Below are 24,142 nucleotides of genomic sequence, written 5' to 3'. Positions count from 1 at the left end.
TTAGTGAAGTTCGCTTGTGAAGTTCGCTTGTGCGCATGTCCGATCAAGTCGGCCAATATGAGCCAATTTGGAACTGTAGTTTTCGCAATTCCAAACGCTCGTGCAATAATGCGGTGTTTGCGTGTTTTCGCTTATTTTTTTTAAGAGGCTTGTTTACAAACGTTTTCTTTTTATTATTATTAAAAAGTGTAACGTGTTCTTGTAAATAAAATCTCCACCTTAAAAAAAATTCCCACACTTTAAAATGCGATTTAAGCAGACAAAAATATACAATATGCCAAACTTTTTTTTAAATTAAAATTGTTTGGGCTTTTAGCCTTAAAGCTACCAATGCGACTAGTGTTATTTTTTTTTTACCTTTATGGCTTATTTTGTTTGTGTTTTTACGTAGTTTGAAATCTATTTATTTATAGTAGTTAAACTTTGCAGAATAAAAAATATTTACATTTTTTTCTACAGAAAAGCGAAGAAAATTTTATTTTTAAAATATGCACATATATATATATATACACACGCACACATATATATACACACATATATATATACACACATATATATATACACACATACACACACACATAAATATACATATATATACACACACACGATATATATATATATATATATATATATAAGCTTTAACTTTTATTTACATCCCACGAGGACAATGTAAGAAGTTTTACACTTTGAACAAAGTTTTTTTTTTAATTAAAATGTGCAATAACAAGACGAGTATGTAAAACCGTTTTTATAATAAGCCCAGTAAAAAGCAAAGTTTGTTTTTATTTTTATATAAAAAGTTGTAAAAAGGTTTGTAAATAAAATTATGTATCTTTAAAATTTTTTTTGTTTGCTCATAGTACAAACATGTAAACTTTTTTATTCTATATTTTATTTATAAAGTTTTGTTATAAACACACATTTTTAAATTTTAAATTAAACTGTTATCCAATAAAACCATTTTTAAATGGTAATCTCCTAACTTTACCATCGTTTGCAGGCAAAGATTTTGTTTTTATGAAAAAATAAATTATTAAAAAATTGTAAATAAAATCTATTTAAAAAATGTTTTTCGTTTGTTTGCCCGTAAAATTTGATTTAATCTGTAAAGTTTAAAAGAAATATATTTGTATATTTTTTTATTCCTCTGTAAAGTGTACACAATTTAAAATAGTGTTTTTTAATTAAAATATTTTTGCGTATTACCCCTGTTTCGACGGCTTATAATGGCAAAGTTAAAAATATTTGTATTAAAAAAAGCAATTTTAATGACAAGCTTAATTAGTTATACGCCTATTTTTAATTAACAACAAGCTTTTTATAAATAAAACCGTTGTTAAATAGTAAAACTTTTTTCGTTAATAAAAATCTGTGACCTAAAAGTTATAAAAGTATGATTCAACTCAGTTAGAACTTCTGGCTCAGTTGAACCGCAAGAAGATCACATAAACATTGTATTCCTTCTACCCTAATTGATATTCTACTAATAGACTACCTAGTACTTACCTTCTCAACACAATTGATATAAAAAGAATTTAACCATGGCCTCCTTGCATCCCCAAGAAATAAGTTCTGCGACGGTAAATGAACTTCGACAGATTGAGTTTTCACAGTTGTCTCTCCATGATAATGTTGAAATTAAGAAAAGAGGCCGTTCAACGCCTGATATTCAAATATCTCAGCCAGGCATTAGCAACAACAAAGTGTATATTCGTAGCTTTAATGGTACCAATGGAAAAGTTGGCTTTGTGGTTGTGAACTATAAAAGGCATTGTTCTACTTTCCTTGTTTGTTGTTTGGGGGTGATGTAACGTGGACAAAAGATAGTTTCAGAACTATTAGCAAAAGGAAAGATAGAACTGAAAAGCATGAGAAGCACGTTGACAATGTAGTTTCCCTATCAATTGTGGGGGCTATAAATATTAAAGAAAAACTTAGTGAGGCCTGCAGACTTTCAATCAATCATCATAACATGAATATTAAGAAGAACCGTGAAATTTTATCTAAAATAATAGATTGTATTTTCTTTTGTGGGAACTTTGAAACTCCCTTACGAGGACATGATGAAAAAGATGATTCAGTAAATCTCATATAAAAAAGCTGGTGTTCAGGCGATAATAAACAGTTTATAGTAATGCGCATTTCACTCACTGTTATGCGCATCAACTTAATTTAATAATGAGGAATGCAGCAAGCATGACACGAAATGCTAGAATATTTATCTCTAACATTTTGGCTATTCCGACTTTCTTTTCTAGATCACCACAACGTCTGTCCATTCTCAAGAAGGATGTGAGCATTCTACGTCCATCCGCCACAAGGTGGAACTTTACCATAAATAGAGTTCATGAAAATGTTCAAGCATTAAAAAACTGTCACTGAAATTCAGTCAACATCATATGTAGATGAGACTTTCAATCAATCATCATAACATGAATGCTAAGAAGAACCGTGAAATTTTATCTAAAATAATAGATTGTATTTTCTTTTGTGGGAACTTTGAGGACATGATGAAAAAGATGATTCAGTAAATCCACGAGGATTTTTAAATTTTGCATCTTAATTAGGTCCAGATTTAAAGAATCACTTAGAAACCAGTAATATCTTCAAAGGTGTTTCCAAGACTATTCAGAATGACATACTTGACTGTCTTTTACAAATATACCGTGATGAAATAAAGGCAGAAATTAGCAAAGTTTCCTTTGTAGCTGTTATGGCTGATGATACAACAGATGTGTCTGAACATACACAAATGATCATTGTTTTACGGTAAATCTTGGATGAAAAAATACTTGAACGCTTTTGGGGATCGTTTATTCCAGAAAACCAAACCGCTGATGGGATATCAAAATGTATTCTACAACAATTAGATATAATCCTTCAAGGGAATCGCCAAAAACTGATAGCTCAGATATTTGATGATGCAAATGTCATGAAAGGCAAAAAAGCTGGTGTTCAGGCGATAATAAACAGTTTATAGTAATGCGCATTTCACTCACTGTTATGTGCATCAACTTAATTTAATAATGAGGAATGCAGCAAGCATGACACGAAATGCTAGAATATTTATCTCTAACATTTTGGCTATTCCGACTTTCTTTTCTAGATCACCACAACGTCTGTCCATTCTCAAGAAGGATGTGAGCATTCTACGTCCATCCGCCACAAGGTGGAACTTTACCATACATAAATAGAGTTCATGAAAATGTTCAAGCATTAAAAAAACTGTCACTGAAATTCAGTCAACATCATATGTAGATGAGACCGTTGCAGAAGCGACAGGAATTCTGAAATATTTGAACAATGAAAATTTCATATTTTAGTTTGAGCTATTTCATCAAATTATGTCTCATGTTGAAATTATTTCTCGAGAAATTAGCATATATAAAGTCAATGAATACATAACAAATTTCAAAACTGCTATTTTAGAGATAAGAAACACCAAATACAGTGAAAATCCTTCACAAACACTCAAGGGCGAAGCTAAAGAACTGTGTGACTATATATCTGTTGATATAACAGACAGATATTCTTCAACTAAACATTTAATACTTGCTAAATTGTTTAACAAGAAAAGCTTTGCTAGTTTTAAGAAAAAAAATACCTACAGAAGAGATATCCTTGACAACTGAAGCATACCCCATGATTGACAAAGAAATGTTTGAAACTGAGCTAGAAATATTTTATAGTAGGTCAGATATCCATGAATACTGCAAAGTAATTGATCTCCTGAAATTTATTTTGGAAAATAATTTAAACGATGTTCTTAGTGAAATCACAAAACTCATAAAAATTATCTTGACAATTCCTATGACTACATCAGAGGTAGAACGTTGTTTTTCAACTCTGAAAAGAATAAAACTTTTCTAAGGAACACCATGGGTTGCGAAAGACTAAATGAACTTGCAGTGCTTTCAATTGATAAAAAAGTTCTTCAGCAGTCATTCAGAAGTTAATGAGAAAATTATCAATCTTTTCTCACAAATTAAAACAAAAAGAATGGAGTTTACTTTCAAATGAATGTAATAAGTAAAATATTTAAAATATTAACATCTATTTAGGATTCCTTTAATTATTGTATTTTTATACGTGTGCATATGTATAAATTATATTTTTTATGCTTGTTTTATTTTTACACAATATTAAAACAATAGGTATTTTCTTTACAACAGCACCCCCACTAATCTTAGGCACGAGCCGCCACTGACTGTCAGTATGAATTGGTTGTGAGAATTTGAAGTTAATGATTTATTGAAGTCCACACTTAGTCTTTCAAAAGGCTGACTTGCTTTTACAAGAATCTGAGGTGCCATCTTAAGGGACCTACATTTTACTTCGGAACAGACCAGGCAGGTTTTCAGCTCTCACATCTTCCACAGAGTATGACAGATTTTTGGTTCTGACGAAATGTAGCATCCTGGTTACTCCCGGAGGGCATAAATTTCTGTGCAAGGAGTGTGATTTGTTAAAGGTGTTAGAAGAACAAATTCAAGACAAGGCATCTGCAGCAACATTTTGTTTCCCTGGGCGATAGGTATTATCATTGCTAAAACAAGCAAGTTCTAGCTTCCATCTTGTAATCTTCTCATTTTTTATTTTGCTCTTTCCTTTGAGATCGAACAGAAAAGATATCTTTGGTCAGTGATCAACTTAAAATGCTTCCTGAGCAGTAAATGTTACCATTTTCAGATCGTCTCTACAATTGCATAGGCCTCCTTTTCACCCACGGAATGCTTCTGCTCCGCTGAGGTTGAAGTTCTTTAAAAGAAGGCCACTCACCAAGAGTTTTGGTTTAGAGAGGCAGCGATAGCATGCTCCGAAGCATCAGTTTCCACCTCAAGGGGGAGAGAAGAATCTATGGCTACTAGGAACGGTTTAGCAATTTCTTTCTTCAAGTCTCTAAAGGCATAGGTTTGTTCCTTAGTGAGAGGAAACTTGGTAATTTTAGTTAGGGGATGTGATTTCTCAGAAAAGTTATACACCCAGTTTGAATAATGAGAAAACATTCCCAAAGCTTGATAAAGAGAAGGAAGGTCTTGAGGGACAGGCAAGTCCATCAATCCTTTGAGCCTGTCAGAGTCTGGTTTTACTGAACCTTTGCTTATAGCATACCTAAGCAAGAGCATAGTGACACTTGCTTTCATTGTGTTAGACCATACTTTGCCACTGCCTTAATAAAACTTTTAAAATTAGTATCATGCTCAGCTTGATTTTCTCCACAAACTGTAACATTGTTGATGATAGGTTATTTCTGATTTAATAAATTCAGCATCAGATAAGATATGTCTCTGAGAGTGCCTCTGCTGTGGGTTGCTCCTTGCACCCAGACTGGCTATCCTCTTCCTCTTCAGTTCTAGCTGTAGCAGTCATGGAGTCCGACTGAGCATATGTTGACAATTGTTTTGAAGCCAACTCCAATGTGAGAGCTTGGTCATATGCAGTATGTACGTCAAGTTTCTTGTTCTCTAGAAGTGTGGGGTATATGGTTAGAAAAAAAAAATGTACCGGGCGTATCTGCATCACTCTTTGGGAAAGAAGAAGAAAAGGATGGCTTGCTCATTTATATACACGAAGGGAATCTTGGGAAGGCAGGGCATGATGGGAGAAGCTTCTTTTTTTTCTATCTCTTCCTTTTTTTTTCTAGATAGGAGGATATAAAAGCTGGGAAAATTTCCTGGAGAGGGCAAAAAAGAAAAGAGTCGTGAACATCTTCTCTTGAAAAGTATTTCCTGTTGCTGACGTTTAGATTGTGTGGTGTGACATTGCTGGCAGAGGCCAGGTGTGGTCGATTGGAAAAGAAGCATAAACATAACATTTGTTTGTTGGCGACGAGTAGCCCATAAGTGCCGACAGAAGATGCTGTTTTTAGGTTGAAAAAAAACTGCCGTTGGCTGTCGTTTTTCTTTCAGCACAATTTCATTGCAGTTTAAATAGTATATGTTCCCAAGTTTAGAATCTGTAGCTACTATTTTCTGTTCGTCCAAAATTTTACAACCTGTCCCAGATTTAAGATTTAGTAAATTGTATAAAACATAATTTGGGAACAACTTGCATCTTTGGTATTTCCCTTTTACATTTAATTCTACTGTTCCTACTTCTAATGTTTCAACTGAGAATTCCTCACCAACTGTTAATTTTTATGTCACATCCAATTTTAGGAAATTAATAATTTTTTTGTATATTATAACACATGTGACATATAGCACCAGAGTCCACAATCCAGTCTATAATTTTATTCTTAGACAAAGCATTATGTGAAAAAAGCCCAACAACAGTTGAATAATCCTGTATTTTCTCAGTGAAGTACGTTTTCTTTTTTGGATAATTCAGCTTGGAATTCTCCTCAGTATCTTTACCAAGAAGCCAACAATGATGTTTAATGTGATCAGTTTTTTTTCACAATACAATACCAGGAACTCACCTGAGTCACCTTGTGCTTGACCTTGTTTCCTGACTAGGGCATTGAACGCCGTTCCCCTATTCGGAATTCCCTATTTTAAATTTCTCTTTCTCTTAGAAACTGAGCAAATTGGGTTTGCTTACATGCTACTTGTGCTCATTCGACTTGTTTGGGCCAGTCTTGTTAGAGAGGTTGAGGGTACCTGATTGACAGGTTGTCTGGCCGTTGTTTCCGACTGACAGTATAGGAATCAACCCTACCTAGTATAGGTAGCGCTTAGAGTGGCTGTTCTATCATCAGTTGTATAATATTAGGATAGTTGCAGTGCAATGTTTTGCATGGAAAGGGACCTTGTTGCTATCTCTGGTGGGTTTTCATGAGGCCACAACTTTCTAGAGAGGACTCGGCTAATAGACCACTGTGTGTCTATACTTGGCATCTAAACCAGCCCACTTTGCTCAAAATTTTCCCCCTAACCTGACATTAAACAAAAACGTAATGAAATGACAACCCAAACAAATATCACGATAAAACCAGACAACCACCCAAACAAAACCAATTCGCCTTCACCTTTAAGGCTCGCTTTCACAAATATCTGTGGGCTTAGAGGTAATATAGATGATGTAGAGTCTTACCTTTTTAGTAAACTCCCCAGATATCTTAGCATTAAGTGAAACTTACACTCTTCAATCCCCTCTAACTACTTTAATATGACAGGATACCTCCACTTTGCCGTAAGGACTCAGACAGATATATGCACGGGCTTAGAGTCTATATCCGTAGCAGCCTCTCTTTAACTAGAGAGAAAAATCTTGAATCGGATGACCAGGCTTTTATGTGCTTTTGACTAACATTTCATCACTGCGTTACTTATATTTTCTCTACCATTCTCCCTTATTCAGGATTGTACCCTAATCGATCATGTCTGATAGTATAGATACAGCACTCTCCTTAGATAGTAACGCCCAATTACATGTTTGGTGACTTTAATGTCCACCATAAAAATTGGCTTGGTTTCTCAGGTTACACAGATGCAGCTGGATGCTCTACTTATAGCTTCTCTATAGCCTATTCCCTCACATAGACTGTAATGTTCTCAACCCGCCTCCCAGATCATGAACACCAGCAAGCTTCACTTCTAGACTTATTCCTCACAACAGTACCTGAAAAATGTGTGACTAATGCCCACAGTCCACTTGGAAATGCAAACCACCTAGTGGTATCAGTTGACATCACATTTAAATCCCAACCTCAAGGTGAGGAACCGTTGCTCAAAACAATAAGGTACTACAGGGAAACTATTAGAGAACACCTCCGAGATGCCCATGGACCAATATCATCTCTCTTCCTGCTGAACAGTGTGCCAATGAGAAAACTGAATGGTGCAAAGAAGGCATTGAAGCACATGTTCCCACACGGAAGTATCATAGTAAGCCCCACTCACCCCCATGGTTCACTGCAGATTGTGCAGCTGCTATTGCACAAAGACAGCATGCATTCTGCCAGTTTGTTCGTCATAAGTCAAATACAAATAGGCAAAAATTATAGATGCTAGAAATCATTGTAAGAGAGAAATAGCGACAGCCAAAAGAAAGCATGCTGAAATAATCAAAGAACGCATTGAATCGCACAAGATATGAACTCGTGATTTCTGGAAAATGTATAATAGTGTAGTGAATAAAGGGCAATCAGTAATTCCTCCCCTGAGCAACAACCAGAACGTTGCATGCACGGCAACGGAGAAGGTGCTGGTGATTCGCCTCCAACTCCAACTTAGAGCCAACAAACAACTTCCTTCCAAATTTCCCTATATGGACTGAAGCCACATTAGATGATGTAAAAATCACCCCTTCTCATGTTCACGATATCATCAAAAAACTTAGATACCTCAAAGGTGTGTGGGTGTGATCTCATCCCTGCTATACTAATTAAGAAAGGCTCAGCCGAGCTAGCCTCTATACTTTCCAACCTCTACAATAAATGCCTTGCTGAATCTTGCTTCCATAATAGCTGGAAGATGGTCTCTGTTGCACCAGTGTACAAGAATTCTGATGAAAGAACAGACCCTCTTACTTAGTCTCCTCCCACTCTTCACTATAACTAATCAAGAACTAGTCCACCACCTCGCAAAAGCAAATCTTCTCTCTGACAAACAGTATGGATTCAGGCACAAAGTCATTCTACTGCAGATATTTTAACAGTCATCTCTGACTGCATTAACCATGTACTGGATAAGGTGGGCAAAGCCACAGCTGAAGCCTTTGATATATCCAATTTAGGCTGAAATGTGTACATTTCAGTGAGGTATAAAATCAAACAATGATAGAAAGATAATAAAAAGGAATTCTTAGAGGAGGGGAGGGAGAGTTGTCATTGATAGACATACATCCAAACAGCATGACATTAATGCCGGAGTGCCTCAGGGGTCGATCCTTGGATCATTATTATTCCTGATATTCATAAACGATATTGTGTCAGAGATGGATATATTTGCTGATGATACACCATTCTATAACATACATGAGGGAAGAACAGATGTACATAAAGCTAAGACAATGACAGAATCGTATGAAAATGACCTCCATATTTTCGAGGAATGGGGCCGCAAATGGATGGTAACATTTAATGCTAGTAAAACTAAGCTGCCCACCTTTAACAATTATAAGATGCCCTCTACGAGAGGCGTGCAATAAGTAATGCCCCTGACACACTTCCCATAGGAGTAGAGCAAACTTGGCAGAGTTATTAGTCTTTCTCTACATAGGGACCACCCAGAGTTATGTATTTCTCCCATCGTTTGATGCAGCTCTGGAGACCGTTTTTGTAGAACACTCCAGGTTGGTCCTCCAACCACGACGTGACTTCAGAAATCAAGACTGCATCATCTGGAAAACACTTTCTTTTCAAAAACAACTTCATGGCTGGGAAGAGGTGAAAGTCAGAGGGTGCAAGGTCAGGAGAGTAGGGAGGATGGGGAAGGATTTCATAACCACACGCCCATGCTTCTGATCTGGCGACATGCGAGTTGTGGACTGGAGCGTTGTCCTGCAGGAGGAGGTTATCTTGGCTGATCTTGCCCCACCTCTTGATTTTGACAGCTTCCCTTAATTTCCTTAAAAGTGAAGCATAATAGGCTCCTGTAATTGTGGTACCCTTTGCCAGGAAATCTGTCATCACTACTCCGCCCTGGTCCCAGAAGACTGTGAGCATGACCTTGCAAGCGGAGGACTGCACCCTTACCTTCTTTGGAGGTGGAGAGTCCAATTTCTTCCACTGCATTGACTGGGCTTTGGTCTCTGGATCATGGTGATGGACCCAGGTTTCATTCTGTGTAACCAGTCTTTTGAAAAACTTTGACTCATCTTCTTGGCACATCTCCAAATTCATCCTCAAGCACTTGCCGCATTCTCACTCCTGGAATGGTGTGAGCAACCTGGGAATCCATCTAGGAGACACCTTATGCATATGCAAATTGTCATGAATGATAGTTTCCACAGACCCTGTACTAATCTTGACATCTTGGGCTATTTGGTAAATAGTTATGCACCTATCTTCCAAAATGGTAGCCTCAACTTGATGAACAGATGCCTCATCAATGGCAGAAGGGGGGGGGGCGACCAGGTCTGGGAGCTGTTTCCACAGACTTTCGACCATGTTTGAATTCACGATGCCAGCGTTTTACAAGGTCATATGATGGGGCATTATCACCATAAGTTTCTTTCATTTCATCAAAAGTCTCCTGTGGTGTGCGTCCTTTCAAATACAAAAACTGGATCACTGCTCGACATTCAACAGACTCCATTTCACACCTGACTCAGTTCAAACACCTGTAAAACAGAAACCACAATTAGTTCAGAGATGTAATTTGCCACATAACCCGTAGAGATATAAATCATTGCACATGCACATTTCAGCTAGATCAGACAACTGGAAGTGGGTCAGGGGCATTACTTATTGCACGTCCCTCGTAACTGCCTATATCCATGACAAATAACACCTTACCTGAGAATTCTACCTTCAAACTTCTTGGCCTAACATTTCCAGGCAATATGAACTGGAACAAATATATAAACGACATTGCAAAGGCTGCTGCAAAGATTCCCTCTATCGAGCTAGAAGACTACTCACACCTGAGAGTATTCCGTACCTCTACAAGGCTACCATCCGCCCATGCATGGAGTATTGCTGCTACCTCTGGGCATCTGGTGCATCTACCACTAGTCTCTCCCTCTTCGATAAAAAATAGTTGTCAATCTAATCTCACTCTATCAACTAAGCCCCTGTCTCATCGCTGCAATGTTGCACCACTGCGCCTGTTTTACAAATATTTTAATTGAATGTGTTCTGATGAACTTGTTGCACTTGTACCCCCCTCGACATACATATCACCGACAAATCTGCTTAGCAATATGATCTCACCCCTTCACTGTTGATGTTCCTAAATGCCAGAAAGCTTTCTATTCTAATAATTTCTTCCCTTGAACAGCAAGACTTTGGAATTCCATTCCTGCTGCATGAGTCCCTTGCTTACTGATATGCAGAAATCTAAATGTAACATAAACAAATATCTTGTGGTATCTTTCCTAGATATGGCCCTAAATAGTAACCCCTTACATCCAAGTGGTGATATGCTTTGTAAGGGGTGAATATGAGTAAAAAAAAACAAAAAAAAAAAACAATGATAACAGTTGGGTTCTCTTCTGCTGATGTGGTGCTTTGATGTCCTGTCAGCATTATTATCTTTCCTTTCTTCAATTTTGGATTTTTCATGTAATAGCCGCTCAATTACAAAGATCACCTTGGGAACCTCTTGATTAGCTTCGAGTGCTGTCATCAACGTGTTGTAGGAATCTGAGAAGTTTAGTCACAAAATGTACAACTCTGATCTCTTTGTTTATGATAACTTATCAAATATCTCAACCTTTTGATGTTGTCCTTAACAGAGTGGTCCACTTTTAATTTAAGGGAATATAATTTTCTCCTTAAGGCTAATTTGTAGCTCATGTTTTCTTTTGAAATTGATCAGCCAATTTCTTCAAAACGATCACGTGGTCAGTCGGATGGCCAATTGAATATAAAAGTGATGTTTTCACCAAGAGAACAATTGTGGCTAACGCACGGTGTCTTCTTAACATATACGTTTTGTGTACTTGTACATTAAGGCTCTTTTGGGGAGCAAGTTCCGTTCTATTCATAATTTCCCAAACACCATGTTCCATTAGTGCCATTTTGCATTAAACATTCTATGTAGCATAATTCATTCCATCAAGTATCGGCACGAGAATGTTAAGCTTTGCATCCATGATTATTATTTGTTATAAACAACAAAAACCTTTATCACAACCGAAAATTCCAGATGGCCAAAAACAAAGTTCAAACGTGTTTAAATATTTTTTCTTTTTTTGTTATTGTCGATATGTCGATGCTGAGTGCTTAACCTTTGTTTGTTAATTAATTAGTTAATTATTAACCTGTGATAGTTAATTATGAATTAAATAAAAAATATATCTTCTTTGTTTTAAATAAAATGCACACATAAATCAAATCGATGCTTGACAAAAAGATAAATTAATTAACAGTCATTTTTAGTGTTACACACAGACACGGAGCAGATCATCTGTATTTATTTACATGATGAGACGAAGAGAGAAAATGACATGCAGTCACACATTTTATAAACAGATCACACAGAAATACATATCACCACAAACCCAGACAATGGGGAGGCAACATTTCACATGGTTCAAGAGAGATAACTGTTGCAATTTTCACAATATTAAAACCTAATTGACATTTTTCAATACATGTTTTTGTGCAACTAAGAATTATTCTTTAAATTTATTTTTAGAAATATTTTTCTTTATTCTTTTTAATTTTTTGCTCTTAAACGTGTGTGTGTGTGTGTGTGTGTGTGTGTGTGTGTGTGTGTGTGTGTGTGTGTGTGTGTTGTAAGATGTGTCTGCCTACATGTTAACTTCAATTAATGAACTGATATCTAATGTGTGTAATATCTGTATAGTTTTAATGTAGGCTTTAAAATTTAGACCATTGTGCCTTTTTCATAATAAATAAATATAAATATGAATAAATAAAACAAATAGCGGTTAATAATAAATTGTAATATGCATTGTGTTTTTTATAAATTGATCAAGTGTTCAATTTAGAAAGTAATCTTATCTCATTGCATCAAATAAAACTGCGGAGAAAAGATTTCCGTCTGCCTGATAAATGTGACTGAACCATGTTTTGCAAGTTTGTAGCCAAATAATCTTTGGTATAAAATTTAATTAATATCGCTACTTATTTTTGAACACTTTATATAAACACAGGAAAAATTCTCTGGATTTTCACGTTGAAGATGTAAACTTTACTCGGGTGTTCACACACACACACACATATATATATATTAGTGATGGGACGATTCCGGTATTTTTCCCCCGATTCTAATACAATTAGAGATTCCATATTAAATTCCAGATTCTCATCCCTTATAAATCTTTAAACATTTAACCATAAAGTTTTTTCCAATTATGGTAAAAACAAATATTAAATGTGCATATTTTCTCAAACATAAAAAAACACACTTGTAAGAGGTGATCTATAGATTTTTGCTTTACTTTAAAAATCAATAAATATTTATTATTTTATTATTAATACCAACAATGGAAGATTTTGTTTTAAACAAAATCAAATAAAAAGATTATTAAGAGAATCCTTTTTGGCATCAGAAAATAGCCACAAATTTTACTGATTTTGATACCATAAAAAAGTTCTGATTTTTCCAATTCCTGATTCCGATTCATTGCCTCAACACTAATATATATATATATATATATATATATATATATATATACATATATATATATATATATATATATGTTAGTTAAATGAAAGTAAAATAAGCAAAATAGTTACATTGTTCTCATATTTTCTTAAAATGCAACAAAGTAATGAATTAATCCAAAAGTGTTCTTTTAAATCTGTACTTTTCAAAGAAAATATGTTCTCATCTCAGAAAGTTAGGCACAATTTTCTAAAGATAAAAACTATTTCTTCAATTATTTTTTGAAAATTATTTATTTAAGACTGAGTTATTCTTATGAAAGAAGCCAAAATCTCTTCTAAAAAATTATTATATCGAAAGTCTGATAAAAATTGAAACATTAAATTTCTAAGGAAAATGAAATACAATAAGTTATTATACAGCAATATTAGGCATCTACTAGTCAGTGGATATATTTTGAATTTAAAATTATACAAGGACTTTAGTATAAAATGTATATCTAAATAGTAGATATACCGTAAGTGCTTATTGCTGTGTCTCTACACATCATTATCACATCCTTCTCTGATTGTATGATCACATAGGTGGCATCTCAGAGGCAGTTGTTTTTGTTGGGTACTCCTACACAGAAGTGAGGTTTCTTTCAGAACTGTGGGCTTCCTTGGGAGCATGCGCTTCGACTTCTGATTCTTGAAAATCATTTGGCTCCATTTTGTCGTCATATACTAAACTCTCTTAAGATGTTATGCTGTCAGAATCATTTGACAAGAGAACACTGTTGCAGAGGCATAGCTCCTTCATCTGTCCAGGCATCCAATTCACCAGGAAGGACTGTGGACTAATTATCTCAGTTATCCAACCCTAGCTAAATTTTGTCATACAGTGACTCTTCAGTGCCATCACCTAAGCGCATTCTCCAACCCGGTAGGGAATGTCCTCAGGAATAATGCCAATAGTGGCATAACTTCAATTCTCTTCACTCAGACATCGTAACTGTAAATGGTCAATTAGGACTCGCTGTCTTTTGGGCTCATATTATACCAATAAACAGCCTCTGGCATTGTACAGCACATCCTGGCCATAATTCAGTGGCACCGTACAACTATGCCATTCCCAGCCAGGACATATGCACACCGAAATCTCAGGTTCACACTTCATTTGTCTGCAAATGTCCTGAATTCCTTGCTGCAAAAGACTGTGTCATTATCCATGAATAGCTCCTGTGGTGGGCTACATTCATGTAAGACCACTTCTAGTTTATGTTTGCTGAATTCTGCCATACTAACTGCTGCCATACTGAAAAATGTGACGGGCCACAATTTATAATAGTTAGGAAATGGTAAGCACTGTAGTATCTTTTGTCCATTCCCAAGCATTGCCATTTCTAATTTTCCTTTCTCACATTGGAATGGCACTGAATCTATAGATTGACATTCTTCGCATGTTCATATAGCCAACTTAACTGCTGCTTTCGTTGTTGCAGGGTAAACTCTACTGGCGAAATAAGTGAGTGTCCACTGTTTCTGTGAATGGCTATTATGTGGACCGCATCCAGCTCAGCTACATTCACTGCGGCAATCAGAGGCTCCAGTTCGCCATCTTTCTTCATTGCACTCAACCATTGCTGTAGCACATGCATCAATTGGTTGGCAACATTGTGAATTGATGCAACCAATGTCATGTCCACTTACAGCTCATATTTCTTTACCAGTTCCTTCAGTGTGCTTCATTGTCTCATAGTGACCATCTCATTGACAACCTTAGTGTCCAACACCCAGTTGCACATACCTGCAGCAACTGTCATAAGTGCCAAGTCCATTCCTTCCAGCATGGCATCCAGATTAATATACTGCACATCATTCTCAGATTGCAACCAACAAGCATCCTCCAACACCATCCTGTGTCTTTCCAATACAACTTTGGTTGCTAACATGTTGGCATCGCCCTATAAGTTCAGTTCCCTTTACTGAATCTATAGCCTCACTCATTATATGGAGTAGAAGGTCTGTAACCTTGTCATCCCAGCCATGAAAGCAGCTTTAGTCTCAGTACATCTATTATGTTGGAAGCAATGGAAAAGGTGATTTCTGTATGCAATGGCAGCAGCAAATTCTGGAGAGAACCACGGCTAACTATTAGGTTTTTGTTGGAACTTTTTTGAGGGCCAAATGGTCTATACCTACGATTAACCATTCCATCGGATCTGATACTATAGAGGACACATCCTTTTTAAACATGAAACACAGAGGTAGATCTGATATAAATGTACAGAAGCTATCCCAGTTAGCCATAGAGTATCGATATACTGTACGATGGAGAGGTATATCTGAGGACTTATTACATTTCATTTTTATTTTAACTGATCATACTGAGTGGTTGGAAGATCCAAGTGGAGACAGAATTGAAACTGAACACAGTTCAGGGCAAGTTGTGAGACAAAGGTCTAAGAGACTTGCATACTGGCCGTCAGTATCGGGCACACGGATGGGTTTGTGAACAATCTGAGTGAGGTCATAAGCAATGGAGAAATCATGACAGGACCTCCCCTCATCATCGGTCTTGTTTGAGTGAGTTTCTTTTCTCAGCAAAATTATACTTCCCTCTCCTTATTTTTCACAGCAAATTCATTTATTTGACACATAAAAAAAACATCTTTTTATGCTGACACTCGAACTTCGACAGTGCTCAAATTTGCATTAATCTTATTTTGTCTTGTTTTTTTGTGTCGGATGGATGCCAGTGTATCTCTACAACTGTGGGCACTTATTGCTGTGTCTTCTCACACCATTATAGTTTTTAAACCCTACAAAAATATTAATATTATAATTCTGTAGGAAGACTAGTATTAATTATTGGGAGCAATCTAATATAGCAATTACAAGAAATTGACTGACTTATGAAATGGAAATTTTCCTAAGATTAAATTTTTTTTCATATATATATATATATATATATATATATATATATATATATATATGTATATATGTGTGTGTGTGTGTGTGTCAGGTTCACAAAGTTCTTGCGTTTTTTAACTTTTAAATTCAGATGAAAATATCTCGGCTCAAACCAAAATTTATTAATCGAAATAAGCACCATCAGAATCAACACACTTGCCAATGCAAAAATTCATGCCAGTATTGTAAAAATCTTGTGGTTTGGTGGCAATGAAGTCCCTGAACACGTTTTTGATATCGTTTAGGTTTTTGAAGTATTTCTCATGCAGAAAGTTGTTGAAATGCTTGAAAAGGTGGTAGTCGGTAGGTGAGAGATCTGGAGAGTATGATGGATGAGGCAGAGTTTTGTAGCACAATTCATTCAATTTCTGCAGGGTTGGATTAGCAACATCATTGTCGTTGAGGAGAATTGGGCTTTTTCTGTTGACTAATGCTGGGCGTTGTTGTCAAAGTTTCTGATACATTTCATTCATGTTATGGTTTTGCCTGCATTCAAAAAACTAATAGATGAGACTGGTCGCAGACCACAAAACAATCAGCATGACCTTCTTTTGGTGCAACTATGGCTTCAGGAAGTATTGTGGAGCTTCATCAGCGTCTAACCACTGAGTTAAGTATTGCCAGTTGTCATAAAGAACCCACTTTTCATTGCAAGTCAGGAAACGTGTAAAAGAAGTGAAGATTGCACTTCATAACAACATTCGATTTGTGAGACCACCATTTATCAAAATTTGTGAGACCACCATTTATCAAAATTTGTGAGACCACCATTTATCAAAATTTGTGAAACCACCATTTATCAAAATTTGTGAGATCACCATGTATCAAAATTTGTGAGATCACCATGTATCAAAATTTGTGAGACCACCATTTATCAAAATTTGTGAGACCACCATTTATCAAAATTTGTGAGACCACCATTTATCAAAATTTGTGAGACCACCATTTATCAAAATTTGTGAGACCACCATTTATCAAAATTTGTGAGACCACCATTTATCAAAATTTGTGAGACCACCATTTATCAAAATTTGTGAGACCACCATTTATCAAAATTTGTGAGACCACCATTTATCAAAATTTGTGAGACCACCATTTATCAAAATTTGTGAGACCCCCATTTATCAAAATTTGTGAGACCACCATTTATCAAAATTTGTGAGACCACCATTTATCAAAATTTGTGAGACCACCATTTATCAAAATTTGTGAGACCACCATTTATCAAAATTTGTGAGACCACCATTTATCAAAATTTGTGAGATCCCCATTAATCAAAATTTTTGTCTTTCCAATCTCTATTAAGTGGCTGGAAATCATCGTATACATTACGTCTAATTCAGAAACAAGTTCTCGAACAATTGTGTGTAGTTGCTTTGACTAAGGCTCTTAATTAGTTGTGGTCAACATCCAATGGCCAATCACTATGCTCATTATCTTCAAGACTCTGGTAGCCACTATGAAATTTTTTAAACCACTATTGTGTTGTGCATTCAGTAGTGATTCTTAGGCCAAGCGCTTCATTGATATCGCAAGCTGTTTCAGCAGCTTTTCAGCCTAGCTTAGATTGAAATAAGAAAATTGTGTGGATTTGCTTTTTTCCATTTTGTATTTAACATTCTGGAAAGTTTAAAGAATGTTTAAAAACGACCATAATTTAAATGATTAGATAGGGCGAAAAACACTCTTTAAAATGATATATAAAGTAAAGGTATTATAATGAAAACTCATTTGAGAATACATCATTTGAAATCAAAATTAAAAACTCTGCAATAACTTTCTTCTCAACCTTATATATATATATATATATATATATTACACCTTGAATAATTTTAGAGTTAAAAGATTCCCAAGACTATATATATACATACATAGGCAACTCTGTATTAAAGAGCAATGTGTACATATTTGTGTCATAAGTAAAAACTGACAAATTTCATGTATTTAAATTTAGAAGAAAAATCTAGGATTTTCTTTCCCCATTCATACGATTTTTTCTTTCCTTTTCTCTTTTTAATTTTACTTTCATTTCCAGATTTTACTTTCTTTAATTTATTCAGATGTTATTTTATATGAATATTAGTGCGAATACCAGTGAAGAATAATTATTTTTCCCCTCATTATAAATAGAAGCTGTTCACTCATATCTCCTCTACCAGCTTAACTAATCTTATACAGTTAATCATTTCAAAGAGATTATTTACATGTTTTGAAGTATTTTCCACATTATCAAAGTTATGCCTTTCTACATTTTGGCTTTTTTCATAATCTACACCATTTCTTTGTTTAAACCACTGTCATAGGTTGTTTTAATTGTACATTACATTCCTTCATATTTCGTATTAGGTAATTTTGTTTTTTTCTCACCTGGTATTGAACTCACAATCTTCAAGTAGAATTCATTCAAGAAAATCTTAGTCAATAGAAAGCTGGAAAGTACAATAACTGAAGAGAGTAACCATCTTGATGAGGCAAAAAAGAAACAACATTTAAACTGAGAACTATGCTTAAAGAATAAACGAATCTAACATTTAAATGCAAATTAAAATTGTATAAAAATAAAAAAGACTGAAGACTAATGAATTTACCTGTAAATCGACCACTTTCCGTATTAAATTTGCAAAGTATCTTTCTACAGCAAACATGTATGGTGCCGAGTTAGAGCGTAGAGATGCTTGTGTTCGTAAAAGCCAACTAGAAAAAGAAACAAAATTGGAAATAATTATTTGGAAAAAATTGAATAAAAATTTAATATAAAGTCACAAACGCAGTAATTTAAATGTGTTTTTACTTTTAAAGAAAAATAATTCTATGATAATGTGCCATTTTATTTAGAGTTTTATAAGCATCAAATTATTAAATATGATTGAAAGTGTTTTACCCTTAGCTTCAGATTTGTTGTTTTTGGTCATGTGATATAAAAAATATTTTAGACTCTCTGGAAATAGCCAGAAGAAACTTAACTGTTTTCATTAAAATTTATAAAGCATTGAAAAGAAATAATCACAATCTAGGTTTAACAAAACATGAATATGGAAATTATAAATTATAAATGTGTCGTAACAATAGTAAAAGAAGAAAATCAATTCGAGGTACAAAGGTAGGAATACGGGTATAACTAACTAGCACTCAGCTAGACAGTGGAGTACTGTCGTTCCTTCTCACCGGTGTAGACATTACTGGCACTACATATATAGTGAGAACTGGTGTAATTTCCCTTATGCATAGAAAGGCCGGTATAACAAACCCCCTTTGTGAAAATACCCCGTTTGGGGATTAATAACGTTTCTGTTTTGGGTTCACCCTAATCAACTCAGTTGATTTCCATTTTCTTTTTGACCTCCTATTCTCCAGAGCTGTCTCTGGTATGGGCACCTGAAAAGTATCATACACTGTGTCCATGATGTCCTCCTCGGGTGATCTAGTTACCTCATTGTTCGAGTATCTTTTCCGCATTTGATTAGTGTGATGTTTGTGCACGAAATCTGGTCCCTTAATCATATAGACCATGTTGCCTATTTGTTTGTCAACAACGCCGGATTCCCAGAATGTAATCAGAGTTTTCTTTTCTGTCTGTTTCGATTTACTCAAAACCGCACACACCTCGTCTTCTCATGTATCGTTCTCTTCTTCTACTTCTTGCTCTTTTTCTTCTTTTTTCTTCTCAGTCGTCAGAAGCGTCGTCTTTGTCTTGACTACGTTTTTCCTTCTCCCTTCTTGCTCACAGTGACCCGTTTTTATGCTAAGCTGAACTCTCGTGTGTGCGAGAGAACACAAGATTTTGCGTGATTACTTGGCAATATTAACCGGCCGCCGCCATCTTGCCATTTTTCTTTGGACGTGCCCACTTTGCAGAGTGCACACCTCGAGCGTTTGTCAGGTAAGCCCGTCTGTTCGCAATTTATTACACACTCCCCCCTGATCTCATTATCACAGAAAGAGCAGGGAGGCGGTGGCCTTTTTCTTCGAGTGCTTCTTCGGAGAGGGGGATACGGGGCTTCATCATCATCTGCGCTGTCTTCCGTGACACGAAGGTCGGCGAACCTAAAGCTGAGCATCGCAGTATCACTGTCCGGGTCTTCATCATCAGCAGGAGGGTCAGTACTTTGAAGGCTACCACTCTCAGTGTCGCTGTGCGTTGAAGCCGTCATGAACCAGAATGATGGGTCGCTGGTCACGGATTCAATTTCACCATCTTCGTCAAGCGGCAGCTGCGTTTGGAATACTGATCTTAAGTCTTTAATATGACGAGGTACTCCATCAACTCGCACCGCCTGCGGGCTGATCACTTCAGTGACATGACCGGTTCCGTAGCGAGTCGTGCACTGGCCTCGGGGTTTTTTAACCCAGACGACATCTCCCTCTTTTATGTTCTTCTGTGGTGGCTCCGGTTCGGGTAGTGAGCTGCTCTCCAAACCTCTCACCCTGACACGGTATGTATGTAGCGCGTTGCCTGGCGCGGTGGAGGGTGAAACATCGTCCTTAGGGGTGACGTTGTACCAATAGACTGCTTCAGGTACCGTACACCCCTTCCGCGCTGCGATTGTCTTAACAGTTCTGTGATTGCGCTCAATAATCCCGTTTCCACTGGGAACATGGGCACACCGAAAACGCAGATAGACACCTCAGCCATCTGCAAACTGTTTAAACGGCTCACTAACAAAAGCGGGGCCATTGTTGGTGAGTATCTCAGAAGGAGGGCCACGCTCGAGGAACACACCTTCCAACTCATGGATAATGGCAGCCGCGTCCTGCCGGCGAAGGGGCCGCCACAATGAAAACCTAGATGGTCCACAGTCGATAAGCGTCAAAAAATGCCTCCCGTTGTAGTGCGTTATGTCCATCGCAATCCTATCCCAATTACGCTTCACACTGAGTATTCCCTTCTTCCACCGAACTGGTGCTGGGTCGATCGATCGGCAGGTGTTGCAGCTTCCCACAACAGATTTCACAGCCCTCCGAGACACAGAGGGGTCAACCAATCTGGCGAAGTAAAGCGTTCGGTTTACACCGGGGTACCCGCTTTGGCAATGGACATCATTAATATGCTCCGGGCTGAGTCTATGTCCCACTGCAGCGCAATTTACAGTTGCTGACTCGTTCACTTCTTTTGGCAGGTCTAGCCAATGGCGTGGCACTCTGGTCAGACGATCCGCTTGATTCAAACAGGACTGCACCAGTGTCACATCTATGACCAAGTCGTATTCCTTAGTGGTTTCGGTTAGGGTAGCAAGCCGCCTCCGTATCAACATTTCGGCCGACGCCTTCGTTGTCAGACGTGCTTTTCCGTTCAAGGCATTGGTCATCCACCGATGCACACACGTGGAATCCGTGATGATGTGAAGGATTCTAGCCTGTCACTGAAGCGCTAGATTGACTCCTTTCAGTGTAGCATCGAGTTCAGCTAGGTTTATATGCTTGGCGTCATTCTCCGGCCGAAGCCAGCAGGCATCTCCTATTATCCTTCCGTCGACCGCCAGAGCAACGCCAAGGGCAAGTGAGCTGGCGTCTACCCAAACTGTAAATTCACTCCCATCGACGCACCAGCTCCCCCGTACAGGGTCATCATTGGTCACTCTGGCCACAACTTCCACCAGCATGCTTCGCAGGGCAGGATCATGCACCTCATCGTCCCATCCAGTTGACATAGAAGTTGCCCGTCGCTTTATGGCCGCTACAGCCACTCGGAGCCACCCACACACAGGGAAGTGACCCACCAATTTTCCGTAAATGGCAAACGTGCTCCGACGTGTGATGGTAGATGGGATTTCCGGAATTTCACCATTCCTTCCCCATTGAAGGCCATCTGCACTTCCGCTCACCTGCAGTCCGAGCACTTTCGCCCCGTCCTGATGCCGTTCCAGCTCCTTGCACGACAATCCAAAGTGCTCGAAGTGTTCTTTGACCGCCTGGGCAGACAGGAGGCTCTCATTGACAAAAATGTTGTCTATATACGACGATGTCGCATGTTGCACCGCTTCATCTTGACGCCGGATCGCCTGCATGATTGCAGTCATGACGTTAGGGGCTACATTCAGGCCGAATCCTAGCCTGGTCAAGCAATAGCGAGTTCCTTTGATCACCACCGTCTGGAACGGCCACAGCGATTTCTCAACACGTATTTGCAAGTACGCTCTTCGCAAGTCCAGTATGGCTGCTTCCGCACCCTGCCGCTGCCACTCCCGTAGTTTATGAGCACAGACATCAGCCCCCGCAGTGTGTGGGTCAACGTATTCATTAAGTTCCCGGTAATCAAGAACAGGTCGAACTTTATGCTTGTTCTCTTGTCTGACAGCCATCAGGGGAATTAGCCCCCGCGGGGGCCCGAGCTTATCCTCTGGGTATGGAACTAACCAGCCATTATCCAGCCACACTTGAAGTTCTGCCTCGTACTGCCCCCTAAGCCACGCAGGAGGGGGATACTCTGTAAGTCGATTCCGCAATGACACTGGTGGCTGGTCGCCTGCCCATTTCCAGGACGCTGTCCAAGTGTTTGTGCCCTTGTCGTATTCTGCATAGAAGTCGGGCTCATCGAGAGTGATTGCTGCACACATTTGTTTGTTTGGTCGAGAGAAGCTCACATCACCGGCGCCGTTCACAGTAATTCCGCCTAGCTGTGTGATAGCGTCCATTCCAAGGAGAAGGTCATATCCGAGCAGCTCCCCATCGACCACTAACGCCATCACAGCAACCGGAGAGGCATTGCCAATGCTGATATGAACAACGCTGACCCCACAACACACCAATGAGCCTTGGCCGACAGTAAGTACAGGGATCCTTCGTTTCTTCCATGTGGCGCAATATTCCTTTCGAAGAAGGGTTTGGGTACAGCCGGTGTCAACCAGCGCTGAACGTTCACATCCATCAACTTGAAGTGTTACTGCAGGCAGCGCTTTGTTCAATGCCGCGTTGGGGAGGGTGCTAGCGCTGCGGCGTCCTCCCCTTGCCCGTTTTCTGGACAATTCCGCGCTATGTGGCCTGGCTTATTGCATTGGTGACACCGTATTACTTGTCGTGCTCCATAATTAGGGGTGCACCTTGTACCGCTTTTGCAGTCTCTGGAAAAGTGGTTGGGGCCACCACAGGTATAGCATCGTAGACCCTTCGTTGGCGAGTCCAGAGTGTCAACAGCTGCGGAGACTAGTTCTCGATAGTCTTTCAAGATGTTTCGTGCTCTCGCCAATAACTCCTCCAAACCAATCTCAGTGAGTCTTGACGATGCTCGCAGCAGTCGACTTGCCTCATCCGGAAGTCCCGACAAAAAGGCGCATGCCAATATGCGATCACTTGCACCGCCGAAGGGAGTGGCAAGCTTTTTCAAGTCGGCCATGTAGACATCCACTGTCTCCCCTGGCCCAAGTTGGCGTTCGGAAAACTGCCTCCAGGCGACAAAAGGGTCTGTACCAAATGCCCCGTATAGCGCTTGTGTAATCTGCTCCATGGTCGGATCCTCCCCTAGCTGCTGGTACACGGCATAAGCCTCTTTAGTGAGTCTCAATGGGATAACCATAGCTGGGTCTTTAATCTTGCACAACCGGCAAACGCGCTCAGCCTTTTCCAGCCATTCGACCACCGAGGGACCAGTGGGGGAGCCATCGAATTCCGGAATTAATCTGATGTCAAATTTCTCCATACCAAAGCCGAGATAGCTTGTAATCAGAGTTTTTTTTTCTGTCTGTTTCGATTTACTCAAAACCGCACACACCTCGTCTTCTCATGTATCGTTCTCTTCTTCCTCTTCTACTTCTTGCTCTTTTTCTTCTTTTTTTCTTCTCAGTCGTCAGAAGCGTCGTCTTTGTCTTGACTACGTTTTTCCTTCACCCTTCTTGCTCACAGTTACCCGTTTTTATGCTAAGCTGAACTCTCGTGTGTGCGAGAGAACACGAGATTTTGCGTGATTACTTGGCAATATTAACCGGCCGCCGCCATCTTGCCATTTTTCTTTGGACGTGCCCGCTTTGCAGAGTGCACACCTCGAGCGTTTGTCAGGTAAGCCCGTCTGTT

At 38.3% G+C, this 24,142-nt stretch overlaps 1 protein-coding gene across 4 annotated transcripts in view; it reads right to left on the bottom strand.

Moving 5' to 3' along the window:
* LOC145248972 (beta-galactosidase-1-like protein 2) overlaps positions 1-24,142 on the bottom strand; it is a 1,883,914-nt gene that overhangs the window by 1,333,718 nt on the left and 526,054 nt on the right. For all 4 annotated transcript variants that reach the window (XM_080110785.1, XM_080110782.1, XM_080110784.1 and 1 more), the window contains one exon: positions 18,727-18,832. In XM_080110785.1, coding sequence (XP_079966911.1) covers positions 18,727-18,832 — 106 coding nt within the window. The remainder of the gene's footprint in view (positions 1-18,726; positions 18,833-24,142) is intronic.

Source organism: Euprymna scolopes, chromosome 27 (genome assembly GCF_053919585.1).
Source record: "Euprymna scolopes isolate OS-2025 chromosome 27, ASM5391958v1, whole genome shotgun sequence".
Lineage (NCBI taxonomy): Eukaryota > Metazoa > Mollusca > Cephalopoda > Sepiida > Sepiolidae > Euprymna > Euprymna scolopes.
Note: the sequence above shows the minus strand (reverse complement) of the source record. Positions and strands in the feature narration are given on the sequence as shown.